The sequence below is a fragment of the Myotis myotis genome, unplaced genomic scaffold (genome assembly GCF_014108235.1).
Source record: "Myotis myotis isolate mMyoMyo1 unplaced genomic scaffold, mMyoMyo1.p scaffold_m19_p_12, whole genome shotgun sequence".
NCBI classification, from domain to species: domain Eukaryota; kingdom Metazoa; phylum Chordata; class Mammalia; order Chiroptera; family Vespertilionidae; genus Myotis; species Myotis myotis.
Genome location: NW_023416316.1, coordinates 15,192,180 through 15,208,770, shown reverse-complemented (window position 1 = coordinate 15,208,770; position 16,591 = coordinate 15,192,180). Strand labels below are relative to the sequence as shown.

The 16,591-nt window shown below is 45.6% G+C and overlaps 2 protein-coding genes across 2 annotated transcripts; both read right to left on the bottom strand.

Moving 5' to 3' along the window:
• Positions 1 to 4,635: 4,635 nt before the first annotated feature.
• LOC118667688 (olfactory receptor 5C1) lies at positions 4,636 to 5,640 on the bottom strand. The gene has a single exon (XM_036331474.1). The coding sequence runs from the start codon at positions 5,638 to 5,640 to the stop codon at positions 4,636 to 4,638; it is 1,005 nt and encodes a 334-aa protein (XP_036187367.1).
• Positions 5,641 to 14,345: 8,705 nt separating this feature from the next.
• On the bottom strand, positions 14,346 to 16,591 carry LOC118667756 (olfactory receptor 1G1-like). The gene is made up of 2 exons (XM_036331519.1): positions 15,683 to 16,591; positions 14,346 to 14,360 (listed from the first exon to the last, which is right to left on the bottom strand). Exons 1-2 carry the CDS (start codon positions 16,589 to 16,591, stop codon positions 14,346 to 14,348), a joined length of 924 nt encoding a protein of 307 aa, XP_036187412.1.

Genomic DNA, 16,591 nt, shown 5'->3' with positions numbered 1-16,591 from the left:
TTTCACATGGTCCTACCCCCTCAAAGGCATCATTGTACACACAATCGCAGCCTCACACAAGCAGCACATACTCTCACACTCACACATATGACTCCTGCTCTCAGTCAGACACAGGAAGACAGATCTGCAGACTCTCAAGCCTGGCTCTTGGCTCCAAGTGTACTTGGTGGCCTTTCCACATCACAGGAGGTGACAGCAGGAGGGGGCAGGTGTAGCCTGTCACTGGAGGGTCCAAGGAGGGAGTTATTGGCCACACTTAGGGGTTTGAGGACCTGGGGAGCACCTTCTGTGCAGAGGCAACATCCCCCTTCCCCTGGCCCTCACCCCTGGGGCAGGAGACAGCTGGGCTGTTATCTTCCTCTCTAGGGCCCAATTTGATGGGGGAGAGGGTGGTTGGTGCTGCTTACAACTCAGGGGACATGTAAGAGACCAATGCATGGTGAGGCAGTTGCTCCTCAAGTCTTGTGAAGTCGAGAGAGAGTGTCAGACTGACTCCTTGTGAAGTGTAGAGTGAGTGTCAGGCTTAACCCTAGTCAGTGGTTCCCGACCTTTTTTTGGCCATGCCCCACCTAAGCATCTCTAAAATCCTAATGCTGCCCCCACCCCCCTGACATATAATTCTTATTATTCAGAAAGTGAACTATTCACATAGAGGAAGCCTAAAAGGCCATTCACGTGGTCTAAAACAAGCTTCCAAAGAACATGGCATCCATGAAAGAGAAAAAGAAAAGAACGAAAGGACAGTTGAAGTACTGAGGAAGAAATCACCAAGAAATTGTTAAAAAATAATAATATGAAGTGATATGAAAAATTAGCAAATAAAGTTTCAAAACATATAATAGAGAACTGAAATGCATAAATATGTCACAATATATATTTGTATACTGTATATGAGGCCCCTAGAACCATAAGAAATGCAAAAAATTCACTGTTAATAACTCATTCTCTAATTGCCCCTCTTAAAAATCAAATTGCTCCCCCTGTGGGGCGTGTGCCCCATGTTGGGAACCACTGCCCTAAGTAGAGGGACTGGAGCCCAGGGTCTATAGCAGTAGCTTCTGGGGCCAGCCCTCCTGTCCCTCAGCTTTTGCTGACTTATTGGAAGTGTAGGAATGTGGGAGGGATTGTGCCTCTGGTGACGGTGGCAATATGTATGACTGTGTGTGTGTGTGTGTGTGTGACTGACTGTGTGTGTGACTGTGTGTGTGACTGTGACTGTGTGTCTGAGACTGTCACTGTGTCTGTGACTGTGACTGTGTGTGTGACTGTGCGTGACTGTGACTGTGTGAGTGACTGTGTGTGACTGTGCGTGACTGTCACTGTGTCTGTGACTGTGTGTGTGTGTGTGTGTGACTGTGCGTGACTGTGACTGTGTCTGTGATTGACTATGTGTGTGTGACTGTGCGTGACTGTGACTGTGTCTGTGACTGTGTGTGTGTGTGTGACTGTGCGTGACTGTCACTGTGTCTGTGACTGTGTGTGTGTGTGACTGTGCGTGACTGTGACTGTGTCAGTGACTATGTGTGTGCGTGACTGTGACTGTGTCTGTGACTGACTATGTGTGTGACTGTGCCTGTTTGTAAAATTGTATTCTTGGTGTAGAGAGAGTGATCATGTCACTACAACCTAATATATCCACGAGCTTGAGCAAGTGTCCACGTGTGCAGCTGTGTCTGTGTGGGTGGCTGTCCCTATGATAGTATTTCTCTGTGCATGAGTGTTTCTGACAGGGGACTGGATCTGTGTTGGAGGGGGTGTTTCTGTGTGTGCACTGTGGCGTAAGGGAATGTGCCTGTGTGTAGCATTGTGAGTGGGCACGGCTTTGCCTGACACAGTGTCAGAACAAGCATGAAGGCTGATTTTGAACATGTGAGCTTCCGTTTTTTCTTTATTGATTAAGGTATTACATATGTGTCCTTATCCCCCCACTGGCCCCACACACACGCTCCCCACACTCATGCTCTCACCCCCTGGTGTCTGTGTCCATTGGTTAGGCCTATATGTATGCATACAAGTCCTTTGGTTGCTCTCCCCGACTTACCCCCATCCTTCCCTACCTTCCCTCTGAGGTTTGACGGTCTGATAGATGCTTCTCTGTCTCTGGATCTGTTTTTGTTCATCAGTTTATGTTCATTATAGTCCACAAATGAGTGAGATCATGTGATATTTATCATTCTCTGACTGGCTTATTTCGCTTAACATAATGCTCTCCAGTTCCATCCATGCTGTTGCAAATGGTAAGAAAAATGGAACTCCCAGTAATCCCACTTCTAGGAATATATCCCAAGAAACTAGAAACACCAATCAGAAAGGATATATGCACCCCTATGTTCATAGCAGCACAGTTTACCATAGCTAAGATTTGGAAACAGCCTAAGTGCCCATCAGATGAGTAGATTAAAAAACTGTGGTACATCTACACAATGGAATACTACATTGCAGTAAAAAAGAAGGAATTCTTACCATATGAACTTTCCATGGTTCCCTATTGCCTCCTGAATAGAGTCCAAAATCCACTACTTGATATCCAACCCATGTGCTGTCCTCCTGTTCCCAGATCCTCCATCCTCAAACTTCCTTCCACTTCTTTCCGTCTCAAGCCAGTTAAGTGGGTTTCCCTTGTCTGCTGCACAAGCCGAGCTCATCTGCCCTCCATGCCCTTGTGTGTGTGGTCCTTCATCCATGGAATGCCTCTTCCCTAAAGTCCACCCACACTACAGGGGCAAGTACCCCAAATCAGACTCCCATCTTCCCCACCCAAACTGCTTTTGTCTTTATTGCCTGTCTTCGTAAGTGGTATTCAAGGAGGTTTAAATGGGAAATCCATATCAGAATTAGCCTCATCTCAGTTACCATCTGGAGAACCGAACAGGGGACCAGGCAGGAGCTGACCTCTGGCTCTGGCCATGCTCCACATCCCCTTGGAAAAGCCTGCCGTTAACTCCCAGGGTCCATCCTGTCCCACATGGAAGGGCTTCTCAGGCAGAATGCAGGGCCTTGGGCCCATTTGTATGTAACTGACTCAGAAACACAATCTGTCAAAATTGTGAACTTGGGGATGAAAGGTGCAAGAGCAGTGGGTCTGAAAGGTCCAGTGTGGCCTCAGGCTTGGGCACTTTGCCCAAGAGGCCGGTGTTGTGGCATTCCCTCTCCCAACCCCACCTCTGCCTCAGGGTGTTGTCATCCTCACACGTGCAGTTTACCCTACCTGAGCACACGCGCATGTAAGCATGCTCATAATGCCGAAACTGAAACCCACAGGGAACCAACTCCACCCTAAGCATGAGGAAACATGAACCATTATCCATAATTTTACATAATTGTTGAGTTAAGGCTCCAAACATGTCAATTTGACACTTAAAATGCTCTTTGTATGCCCAACTCTCATCTAGTTCTGAACTAGGGTGACCATCACAATAACTAGACTCTGATTTAAACTTATCACAAACATTATCCACATGCCAACTTAACTTAAGCCTAATGGAACTAACACGAACTAAACTCTAGCTGAAATTTAATCTAGCAATAAAACTAAAACCTGAACTCCAACCTTAATTAGTCCTGCACTCTAACACTAACCCTAAAATATTTCTAATAGGAGCTCAAGTTTATCCAAACGGTGACTCCTAAATGTACCTCAAACCTAGTATGAATGAAAATCAACCCAAATCCCAACATGTTCACAATGTCAGCCCAATCCTAAATTTTCCCAATTGCTTTTAAATTCTAAACCTAACCCTGGCTCCACTCTAACCCTAACCCTAGTCATAGCCATCACCTCAACCCTAAATCCTAACCCTATTCTCACTACACCCATGATTCTGATGCTGTCCTGACCTCTGCATTAGGCCTGAGCTTATCTAACCTGGGCCAAATCCTAAACCAACTGTTGGGATTTTAGGAAGGAGCTTGTGTGTGTTTGGGTGCTGTTCAGCCATTTCCCCGAGAGATGCAAGACAGACTAACCAGGAGGGATGTCTGCCTCATCGGAGTCAGTCCCATTCTTTGGCAGGTGGGTTCTGGAGATGTTTTCTTGGGGTCAGAGAGGGCAGGAGAGACCCACTGGTCACGAAGAACCTTAAAAGGACGAGACTCTCAGGGGTGGGCAAACTTTTTGACCCGAGGGCCACAATGGGTTCTTAAACTGGACCGGAGGGCCGGAACAAAAGCATGGATGGAGTGTTTGTGTGAACTAATATAAATTCAAAGCAAACATCATTACATAAAAGGGTACGGTCTTTTTTTTTTTTTTTTTTTTTTAGTTTTATTCATTTCAAACGGGCCGGATCCAGCCCGCGGGCCGTAGTTTGCCCATGGCTGCTCTAGACACACCTGCTTCCAACCCAGCTCTTCGCTGGTATTTCTTGGAACCAGACACAAGTACAGTGGCAAACCTGTCACTGCTCATCGGGGAGCTTTTGAACACCAAGGAACCCGAGGCAGCTCAGCGGCAGCATTAACATGGTGTTGGTCCTGGCTCTAGGGGTAGCCCTGGGTCACCCCCCAGGTTCCTGCCTCCCTTCTGTAAGCTTCCTTTTCTCTCCCTTTTCAGTCCCTCAAATAAGGACAAGGGACACTCAGGCCAGAGGAACATCTGCCTTTACTCACAGTGACAGGGGCGAGAAAGTGTCCTCCTCATCTGGTCACAGTCCGTCCTACACAGCGCCCTCGGGCCTGTCCCCGGGGACCCCGCCAGGGGCAGCAGAATCGGGTCCAGGTCCGTCCGAGGGCCTCCTTGACCTCCTTGTTGCGGAGGCTGTAGATGAGCGGGTTGAGAGCTGGGATGACGAGGGTGTAGAACACAGATGCCATCTTGTCGGTGTCCAGGGCGTAGCTGGAGCTGGGGCGCAGGTACATGAACGTGAGCGTCCCGTAAAGCATGGCCACAGCCGCGAGGTGGGAGCCGCAGGTGGAGGCCGCCCGCCACCGGCCCTCGGCCGAGCGCATGCGGATCACGGCCCCGGCGATGCAACCGTAAGACACGACGATGGCCAGCACCGTGGCCGTCTGGATGCAGCCACAGAGGGCGAAGAGGAGGAGTTCATTGAGGCTGGTGTCATCGCAGGAGATGGCCAGCAGCGGAGGGATGTCGCAGAAGAAGCTGTTGACCTCCCGGGAGCGGCAGAAGCTCAGGCGGAAGGTGAAGGTCGTGTGGACCAAGGCGCTCACTGCGCCCCCCAGGCCCGAGGCTCCCAGCAGGGTCAGACACAGACGCCGTGACATGGCCGTGGTGTAGAGAAGAGGGTTTCCGATGGCCACGTAGCGGTCATAGGCCATGGCCGCCAACAGGCAACACTCGGCATCAGCCAGCCCTGCAAACACAAACATCTGGAAGGCACAGGCCGTGTAAGGGATGGTGGCGCGGGGCAACAGCAGGTCCACGAGCATCTTGGGGCCGATGGCAGAGGAATAGCAGGCGTCCAGCAGGGAGAGGTTGGCCAGGAAGAAGTACATAGGCGTGTGCAGCCGGGCATCCACGCGGATCAGCAGCACCATGCCCACATTCCCCAGCAGGCTCATCAGGTAGACGGGCAGGAAGACCAGGAAGAGGGTCAGGCGCAGGTCCCAGCGACCTGTGATGCCCAGGAGGATGAATTCAGCGGGGACCACCCTGGCCCCGGTGACATTCTCTGGAGTCATCCTGCTGGACAGAGACGAAAGGGAGGCACAGCAAGAGGGAAAGGAGAGAAAGGTCATGACCATCTTGGAGGAGGAAAGCACTTCGTGTGGGAGTCAGCTGCACTTGCGTTTCAGTCTTCATTGTGCAACAAAATTGCTGTGTGACCTTCCACAAGCATATCACCTCTTAAAACTTTAGTTTCTAATGCTGAGACATCACACTATTTGACCTTCATAAGCGCAGGAGCCCTGTCTGTCTGCTTTACTTTTAAAGCATTCCAAAGTGAATTAGTTCTGAGGACACTGCCTGGCACGTAGTAGGTGTTCAATACGTATTTGTTACATGAAGGAAGTGTTTGTCCCTCACCTCATCGAGCATTTTGGGCCAAGCCTAATTCTTTCCTCTATACTTAGGAACACAGAATTTTAGGGGTCTTCCCCTCTTCCTTGTGGCGGGGTGGGGGTGGAGGGGTTGTCCCTAGTGGAGTTCAGACAACCTCTAGGGGAAGAGAAAACTTTGGGGTTCCAGCTCCACCCAACTACATGTTCTCCAGGAGTGATGCCAGCCGACTGGCTGGAATTCTGCATCCAGAAGTCAGTTGGTGGCAAACCCCTGTGTGTTTCTGTCTGTCCACATGGAAAGCAAACACTACTCACCTTCACAAAGTGATGAATGGAGCTGTTTGAGCACCTCTCCATTTCTCCATCTGTAAAATGGGAACAGTTAGACTTCAGGGCTTTTAAGTTGCTATGGAAAATTTGAGCTCAAGGACCTCCAAACTTCAGTTAAGTAGCTGTTATGAAGTGTGTGTGTGTGTGTGTGTGTGTGTGTGTGTGTGTGCGAGCACACACAAAACATATAGAGTTAATTCTCCATTAATTTATCTGTTTCCTTATTGCCCAGGAGGAGTGAGTCTGACAATCTAGGGTATCTTTCCTTGCAGGTAAGAAACTGAGTTCCAAAGAAGGAAGGAGACTTGTCCCAAGATATACAGTGATGAAAGGGTAGAATTAGGGCTTGAGCTCAGATCTGGCTCCAAATCGAACTCTTTTTGTCTCTAAGCAAAATCCCTATTTTAGGTCTCTTAATAGAGACTAAGTCTGTTGTTGCCACTGTCTTGCCTCAGTCCTCCCATCTTTAGATTGAGAAAAACACACCAGGCCAGTGGTTCCCAGTCTACTCTGTGGACTCCTGTTGTTAGAATTACCTGTGGAGCTTTATAAAAAGAAAGTGCACAGTGTCCAGAAGTTCTTATTCAGCTGGTCTACAGCAGGGCTCAGAAAACTGTACTTGAAAAAAAATCTTCCAGGTGAATCTTTTTTTAAAAAAACCCCACACATTTTTTATTTTTGATAGTATTACAGATATCTCCCATCTCCCCCACCCCTGGTGATTCTGATGTGCATTTTGACTCGAGACCCCGAGCAGCAGAGCGTCTCAATCTTCAATGTGCATAGGAATCACCTGGGACTCTTGTTAAATGCAGATTCTGTCTCAGAAGGACTGGGCAGGGGCCCGAGTTTCTGCATTTCTAGCAAACTCCCAGGTGTTGCTGCTGCTGTTGGTTTGAGCACCACAGATTGAGTAGCAACGCTTTAGGTTATATTGGACAGCGTTTCCAGCTCTGACACCTTAGGTTTCTAGCTTTCTAGGAGGTTCTCTTAGCCTCTCAGCCCTTCTCTCTGCTGCAGTCTGGGTTGGAGCGATCCTTTCTCTCCAGGCTCCACTCTACTCATGAGCACAATTAAGTCTGGGGAGGCTGACCTGGTATTTCTCAATCTGTGGCTTGCCCATTTCCTGTCAACTTTGAGTTCTTAGCTCATGCTTCCCCAGCACACAGACATTTGCTATGTTTTGGTCCAGACACCAGCTGCTGTCCCCATGATGGTGTGTGGTTATTGGGTTGGTAGGACATACCTACAAGACGGAGGTGGGTGGGGACTTCTTCTGGCAGAGCAGCTCCGGGCCAGCTTTTAGGGTGAGGACGGCAAGGGGAGATAACAGGGACATGTCTCATCCCAGAGGTAGGAACAGGGGGGGGTCTTATCCTCTCCTTGGTCCCTGAGGAAATGGCCTCTTAATGTTTTCCTCCTGACTCCTCCTTCCCTCTCCTCTGCTCTTGGGATGCCGTGGAGACTCTCTACCCACATCCTTTGGGGACAGCTAGTGGCAGGGGAATGCCGGGGATGACTCACTCTTTGGTGCTTGGAGAGGCTGGGAAGTTTGGCTGAGCGGGTCCCCAGGCTCTGTGTGGGGAAGACAGCCATGCTACTTGATGAGAGGAGCCCCTTTGGCTCACTTCTCCACCCATTCTTTGGGAATCAATACGTTTATTATGCATTATGATCTATACAAACACAAAGCGTTCTGGTGGTTCTCCTAATCCTTTACATAGTTCCTCTCGGCTGAAAGGTCCAGCCTCTTCCTTGTCTGGAAAACCCTGGCTGTTTGTTGCAGAACCAGCTCAAAGGTCACCTTCAGCTTGAAGCCTTCCTGCCTCTACGGTAGAGCCACTCTTTCCTCTGCGCATCTTGGAGGTGCGTATACATATAGAGCATGGATCCAACACAGACAAGGAGACACGATTGTTGGAATATGTCCCATCCACCCACCTCCGCCATGGCCCAGCCTCCACCACCTGGCTGGAAACAGGAATGAAGTGTAACAGTCTGATGCTGCAGGAGACTGGAAGAAACCTGAGGCCAGGGCCAGGCATGAGGTTAGCCCTCAGGAAATTAAATCAGAACCCCTGGGGGTGGCATCAGGCAGAGGTAATTTTTAAAAGCTCCCAGGATTGAGAACTCCTTAGGATGTCCATCTAGGATTGAGAACAGCTCCCCAAAAGATGGGAATTGAGCCTGAGGTTAGGGCTGTGTGGCTTAGCCTCTAGGGCAGTGGTTCTCAACCTTCTGGCCCTTTAAATACAGTTCCTCATGTTGTGACCCAACCATAAAATTATTTTCGTTCCTACTTCATAACTGTAATGTTGCTACTGTTATGAATCGTAATGTAAATATCTGATATGCAGGATGGTCTTAGGCGACCCCTGTGAAAGGGTCGTTTGACTGCCAAAGGGGTCACGACCCACAGGTTGAGAACCGCTGCTCTGTCAATGATGGCGAACCTTTTGAACTCCGCGTGTCAGCATTTTGAAAAACCCTAACTTAACTCTGGTGCCGTGTCACATATAGAAATTTTTTGATATTTGCAACCATAGTAAAACAAAGACTTATATTTTTGATATTTATTTTATATATTTAAATGCAATTTAACAAAGAAAAATCAACCAAAAAAATGAGTTCGTGTGTCACCTCTGACACGCGTGTCATAGGTTCGCCATCATTGGAGTAGATGGTTATGGAGTGGGAAGTTGCAACCTGAAATCCCCTCATTTCTATTTGTATCTTATAGCCAACCTGTCATTCATGTTAGCAGAGTGTTCATTAGTTGACATAACTAATGTTTATTGCACTCTACCATGTTCTGGGCTTAAACTTAAGATCTTAATGATGAATTAAATAGCCATGGTCTCTCCTGCGCCCCCCCTCTCCCCCCCTCCCCCATGGTTTTTATAGGGAGAAAGAGGCAGAATTAACTAAATAAAAACACAGGGAAGTCCTAGCTGGTGTGGCTCAGTGGCTAAATCGTTGGCCTATGGACTGAAGGGTCCCAGGTTTGATTCAGGTCAAGGGCACATGCCTGGGTTGTGGGCTTGGTCCCCAGTGGGGGCGTGCAGGAGGCAGCCGATCAATGATTCTCTCTCATCATTGATGTTTCTATCTCTCTCTTCCTCTCCCTTCCTCTCTGAAATCAATAAATATATTAAAAAAAATACTACCATCTGAGCCATGGGTGGCTATGCTCAGATTTGGGATGGGTTCATGTGGCTCACCCTGAGTTATGGACATTTGAGCACCTGGGTACCGATATGTTCGAAAAAGAAAAAAACATCACTCCTAACAAAGCCAACCCAATTGTCCAGGGATATGAGTTGGCTATTATCAGAACTCTGTAGCCATTCTCTCACATTAAAGGACTGTGACAGGTCTGGCACTGACTGGTTGTGTTGCCCAGGTATATATTGGGGAGCTGCAAAGATGATCCAACCTTTGGCTATGGCTTCCAACCAAGTAGTTGGGTCGCCGTATCCTGGTTTTCCCCTGGATACAGGGGAGAAGCCATTCATTCCATGGTAACAGATTGCCAACCTCCCTCCCCTTAAGGTCAGATGGACACATTCTGTTTTCCACTTAGAATCATCTGGCTGCCGGCTCTGTTCTCTCTATGGGCCTGGGGGCATGATAGCACACATAGAAGCCCTTACTAAACCCCCCGCCAAGCCTTACCGGATAGTTAGCAAAGCCTGTCTCCACAGGTGTCTCAAATGAGAGAAGTGTCCTCCAAATAGGAGGCATCTCTGCCAGGATCCCAGCAGGGTGTTGTGAGTTCAGACCTGATGAGTCTGCGAATGCATCTTCTTTAGCAGATCACATGGGGACACAGGTGAAAACCCTGAGTAATCCGACCCCCAGCCTGGGGGACTTCATAAATCAGTGATCAGAGCCACTGGTTCTCAACCTTGGCTGCACATTAGAATCACTTGTGAATCTTTTTAAAATCCTGATTTCTGGGCCTCATCCTCCGGAAATTCTGTTTCTTTGTTATGAGGTGGGGCCACAACATTAGTAACAAAGAAACAGAATTTCCAGAGGATAGGGCCCAGAAATCAGGATTTTAAAAAGATTCCCAGGTGATTCTAATGTGCAGCCAAGGTTGAGAACCACTGGATCAGACCAAGGGGCGCTAGGTGGAAAAAAATGTTACTCATTTTGGGAATTATTATCTTCATCTGTGTTTTCTCTTGCATGTGCCTATATTATTACTGTTGCATCTCCCTCCAGTGCAGTCAGCCGCCAAACGATCCCCTTCATGCCAGTGGCACCCCTTGCCGACCGCTCAGGTCACACCGTGGAAGAGCGTGTGGGGGGCACATAAGATTGTAAGCAAGGTCACTGGGCGGGCGTGACCGCAGGCTGACCCCAGAGCTGCCTCCGGGCCCTGGGAGGCTCCCCCCGCCCCAGGCCTGGGACCGCACTTCTCCCCGCGGTTCCCACTGCGCGCGCCATTTTCAAGGACGCGGCCTCGAGGGAACTGCCTGGTGTTGAGACCACCTGGAAGATGCACACGACGGACCCTTCAGATCCTCTGTGCAAACGTGAAGGCTCTGGCGGCGCAGGAGCCCGACCCGAGGTAAGTGCCTCGCTTGTTACACTCGCCACCAACCTGACGCGTGTGCCTGTTCACCTCCCCTGAACTCCGCGTTCCGGAATCCGTTTGTGAACCAACAGGTGGGTTTTCTGTTCCTCTCCTCTGTGGCAGCTTTATGGAGGTGGACGGTTTTGTGTGGGGGTGTCTTCCCCCTCCTTTAAAAAAAAAAAAAAAATTTGCATTGTTTTCAGAAAGTAATGGCTCCCTCAGTGGGAACCTCCGGGAGAACTTCCAGTCCAAGGCCAAGGGCGGGCGCGGAGCCTCCCATTGCCCAGGGAGGAAGGGAGAGGGAGCCGGAAACATCAGCGATGAGAGGGAACCATTGGCCGGCTGCCTCCTGCACGCCCCGCCCTGGGGATCCAGCCCGCACGGGGTCTGTGCCAGGACCAGGAGTTGAACCGTGACCTCTTGGTTCATAGGTCGATGCTCCACCACTGAGCCAGCTGCTGAGCCAGTGTGGTCGGGCTCCCTTTACCTTTTTTTTTTTTTTTTTTTTTTTATTTCCCACCACAAGATATGTTGTTATTGATTAGAGAGAAAGAGAGAGAGAGGGGAAGGAGAGAGAGAGAGAGAAACATAGATTGGTTGCCTCCCGTGCGCACCCCCCCGGGATGGAACCTGCAGCCTTTTGGTGTACAGGACAATGCTCCGACCAACTGAGCTACCCAAGCTCCCTTTACCTTTCACAAGCCTTTCCACCAATATATGTCCTATAACTAGTTATGTTTTGGCTTTTGTTTAATGTAGGACCTGAACTGATACTATAGCCAACAGAAAATTTCAATGGTGGTGTGCTTTTTGGGTTGTTTCTTTGGTTATTGTAATTTTGTGTTCTTTGGTTATTACAAATAATGCTACTGTACAAGCTTTTGTGTGGACCTATGTTTCTTGTTTCTATACCAAGGAATGGAACTGTTGGATCATATGGTAACTCTATGTTTAACGTTTTGGGCAACTGCCAAAGTGTTTTCCAAAGTGGCTGTTTTATTTTACAATCTCACCAACATAGCAAGGGCTCACCTTTCTCTCATTTCTTGCGAACATTTTGATATTGTTCGCTGTTTTGTTATAACCATCCTAGTGAAAGTGAAGTGGTATCTCATTGTGGTTTTGATGTGCATGTTCCTAATGACTAAGGATGTTGAACATTTTTCATGTGCTAAATGGCCATTTGTATTTTTTATTTGGAGAAATGTCTATTCAAATCATTTGTCCTTATTTATTTATTTTAATGTTATAAAATAAGAACCATTTAATTCATGATATCTATTTAATAGATTTATGCTTGATATCCATTTCCTAGGCACTGGCAAGTGTCATACAGATGTCTTTTCTTTTGTCCATTTAAAAATTAGATTGTTTTCTTTTTATTGAGTTGTAAAAGTTCTTTATACATTAATACAAATGTCTTATCAGATATATGATTTGCATATATTTTCTACCTTGCTTTGGGTTGATATTCATTCTTTCAATGATATCTTTGAAGCCTAGGCCTATTGATTTTGATGATGTCCCATTTATCCACTTTTTCTATTAATGCTTGTGCTTTTGGTGTCATACCTAAGAAGCCATTGTGTAATATAGGTCACAAAAACTTACTCCCATGCTTTCTTCTAAGAGTTGTGTAGTTTTAGTTCTTACATGAATTCTATGATCCATTTTGAGTTAATTTTTGTATGTGGTGTGAGGTAAAGATCCCACTTCATTCTTTTGCCTTTGGATAACCAGTTGTCCCAGCACCATTTGTTGACAACACTGCTCTTTATCCCTGGCAGCCTTGTTGAAAATAAATTGGCCATAAATGTGAAGGTTTATTTGTAGACTCTTCATTCTATGTCTTTGATCTATACATCTAGCCTTTTGCCAGTATAGCATTGTCTTAATTATTACAATTTTGCAGTAAGTTTTGAAATCAGAAAGTGCGAGTCTTCTAGTTTTGCTGTTTATTTTTAAGACTGTTTTGGCTATTCTGGGTGTCTTGCATTCACATAGAATTGTAGGATCATTCTGTCATTTTCAAAAAAGTTTTTGATGGGGATTGCATTAAATCTAAATTGTTTATTAGTTCTAATAGGGTTTTTTTGGTGTTTATTAGCAATCTTTTTTTTTTTTTTTTTTTTTTTTTTTTTTTTTTTTTTAGCAATCTTTATATAACACCTGACATCTGCAAAGAGAGATCATTTTACTTCTTTCTTTACAATTTGGATGCCTTTTGTTTCTTTTTCTCACTTAACTGCTCTGGCTGGAACCTCTAGTACAATGTTGAATAGAAGTGGCAAGAGTGGACATCTTTCTTATTATCTTTTTAAATAACTGAGTTCTTTTTAAATGTAGTATTATATTTTATTTTTTAAATTAAAATTGTTTTTTTTCACTCCACTTCCCTCCCCTTTGGCAACTATCAGCTTGTTGTTTATATCTATGGGTCTGTTTTTGTTTTGCTTATTCATTTTTTTTTTTTTTAGATTCCACATACTGTATAAGAGAAATCATACAGTATTTATTTTTCTCTGACTTGTTTCTCTTAGCATAATACCCTCAATGTCCACCCATGTCATTGCAAATGGCAAGATTTCATTACTTTTTATTGCTAATGGAATATATATATAACATATATATATGTAATATATATACAGGAGTGGTCATCTTTATGTCATTCTTGATCTTATCAGGGAAGGAATAGGAAGGCTAGATAAAGGGATAGAGGCGCTCACAAGAAAAGTAGATTATATGATCATATCCAGGTGGTTAGAGTGGACTGGTGTGAGAAGGTACTTTTTTGCAGATGATGTGGGACTTAAATAGGGTGGGCCTGGAGTAGGGGAAGGTGCCATAGAGGGGAAAATAGCATTCAAATAAAAGGCTCTGAGGAGATATGTGTATGGTATATATGAGTGAATAAGAGTTCAGACGCAGTCAGCATCCCATTTTTAAATAATTATGTGACTTGAAATGGGGAGGAAACTCTTGTAGAAAATGAGAGATGTGAGGGAGAGAATCACTTTAATATTTGATATTATTCTAAAAGTCACATATTATTTCAGTAAAAAAGAAACACATTGCATACTAAAAACCCCTGAATTGTATACTTTAAAAGGACGAATTAAAAAAATGACAACAAAAGGGCGAATTTTATGGTATAAGAATTATATCTCAATAAAACAATAAAAATAACACATCACACTGAAAGGAAAAAAATTCATATAAACTCTGCATAGAGAAGGATTTTCTAATGATAACCCTGGCAGAAGAATCACGAGATTTTAAAAATTGGTTTAATCTATTTAAATTGAAAACTTATGTACGTCAAAAAATCAAAAAGAAACTGAGGAATGAAAGGTTATTGGACAAAGTTTGCACCATATGTAAGAAAGTGTAATTTTAATACAGAGAAGACTTAGACAAGTCTTTAAGGTAATCAAATGACATGAAGAAATAATTAACAGAAGAATAACATTTATTTACAGACAACAATTAATTAGTAAGTAAAAAAATTAAACAAAAAAGAGGTACATTTCTTGGCTTATTATATTTGCAGCAATTAAGTCAACAATTAAAACAGAAAGTACTGGTAGGATGCAGAGAAAGAAGGACTCTCACAGAATGTCAACTGGAATGTAAATCTTTAACAGTTAATAAACTCTTGGCAACATGAGCCAGAAAAATGTTCCACCCAGCAACTTCACGTCTGAAAATTTATGGTAAGCACCCGGGGAAGTCTATATGGATGGTTTATTTACAATGATTTCCATTGTGTTATTACTTATAATAGTAAGAATAATTAGAAAAAGTTAATAACTCAAAATGGAAGATTATATATCAATATGGCACTTGCTTCTGCTATAATATTAATTGTGAAATGTTTATTAAGATTAAATAATAATAGTGTGGAAACATTAATCTTATAAGATCATGTGAAAAAATCAGCATCTTCACAATATCAGATAAACATATAGAGCAAAGGCCATAAGAGTTTGTGTAAAGTATTTACAGTGTTTTTCTTTTAAAAGAAGGGATTTACATTTTTTTCTTTATAATTTAAACATTCACTGTAATGACACAAATGATTTCTCAGTTGGAGAAAAACAAAAACAGAGTTTAAAAAGTAAAGAATAAAGGCTGGTCACAGCTAACAAATAAATGAAATCACCTGTCAGAAGCAGAGATCCAATCCCAGATATGTGACTGTAGATAAATTTCTTAATCTTTTTTGTGCCCAGCATCCTTTTCTAGAATCTTCTTGCCCTTTCAGGCCACACATAGTTTCTGTGTACTTGGTATCATATTCTCCACATTAAGACCAATGAGTGAGTTTCTTCCAAGGCCAGGTCAGAATTGGTCCCTGAAGCCCAGTGACTTGACTGAGGTCCTGACCTGCCCCGTCTTGACTTCATTTCTTGTGTCGGGGAAGAATTCGCAGTCCTACATGATACTCCTATTGGGTTTCCTTCTAGAAGCCAAGGGTTTGCTGGCATTTTTGGTTTTTCCAACTCTGGATAGAATCTGCTTGGACACATATACCCACTCATCAAGTCACCCCTTAGGGACTGCTGGTCACTCATTCTCTCCAGGCTGCAGCTCTGTCCTTGGCCTGTTGGCCCAGTTGCAGTCCTGCAAAATCAGAATCTTCATTTCCTTGCATCTGCTTGTAAGACTCAGCATCCATCCTGTTTTGAATGCGAGTCTTTCGAATTTATAATGGTCAAGTCCAGCAAAGAAGGCCTGCTGCAAAGTCTGGGCTTCTACTCTGGGGAAAGATTTTTATGGGGTGGAACATCTTCCCCAGCCCGAGAGTCTCCACAAAGCCCCCTTCATGTCCCTGTTCCTCAGGCTATAGATAAAGGGGTTCAGCATGGGAGTCACCATTGTGTATAGCACAGACGCCACCTTTCCAGTGTCTGCTGAGTAGGAGGATGAGGGCTGGAAATACACTAGAAAGACTGTCCCATAGAAGAGAGTGACCACTGACAGGTGAGAGCCACAGGTAGAGAAGACTCTGTGTTTCCCTCCAGCAGAGGGGACCCTGAGGATAGTGTGGATGATGTGGGCATAAGAGACCAGGACACATGTGAGAGGGACCACACCCGAAAGGGCTGCTTCAGTGAACATCATGGCCTGAAAGATATGGGTGTCTGAACAGGCCAGTTTGAGGAGTGGGAGAAGATCACAGAAGAAGTGTGGGATGGAATGGGAGGCACAGAAAGAGAACTGAGACATCAGGAGAGTGAGTGAGAAGGCCAGGAGGTGGGAGCAGAGCCAGGATATAGCGACCAGCCCCAGGCAGCGTTGGGGACACATGATCGTGGTGTAGTGTAGAGGAAGACAGATGGCCACATAGCGGTCATATGCCATCACAGCCAGCAGGAAGTCGTCCAGCAGGGCCAATGCCATGAAGAAATACATCTGCATGAGGCACCCAGCGTGGGAGATGGTGTGGTGCTGGGTCTGGATGTTGATCAGCACCTTGGGGACAATGGAGCAGGAGAAGCAGGTGTCGATGAAGGACAGGTTGGCCAGGAAGAAGTACATGGGGGTGTGGAGGTGCTGGTCAGAAGCTATGGCCAGGATGATGAGCAGGTTCCCCACCAGGGTGACCAGGTACATGCCCAGGAAGAGCCCGAACAGGAGGGGCTGCTGCTCTGGGTGTTCAGAGAAGCCCAGGAGCAGGAAGTCAGAGACACTGGTTTGGTTTCTAATCCCCAT

Coding starts and splice junctions, on each gene's coding strand:
- LOC118667688 (XM_036331474.1), bottom strand. CDS start 5,640: ATGACTCCAGAGAATGTCACCGGGGCCAGGGTGGTCCCCGCTGAATTC.
- LOC118667756 (XM_036331519.1), bottom strand. CDS start 16,591: ATGGGGATTAGAAACCAAACCAGTGTCTCTGACTTCCTGCTCCTGGGC.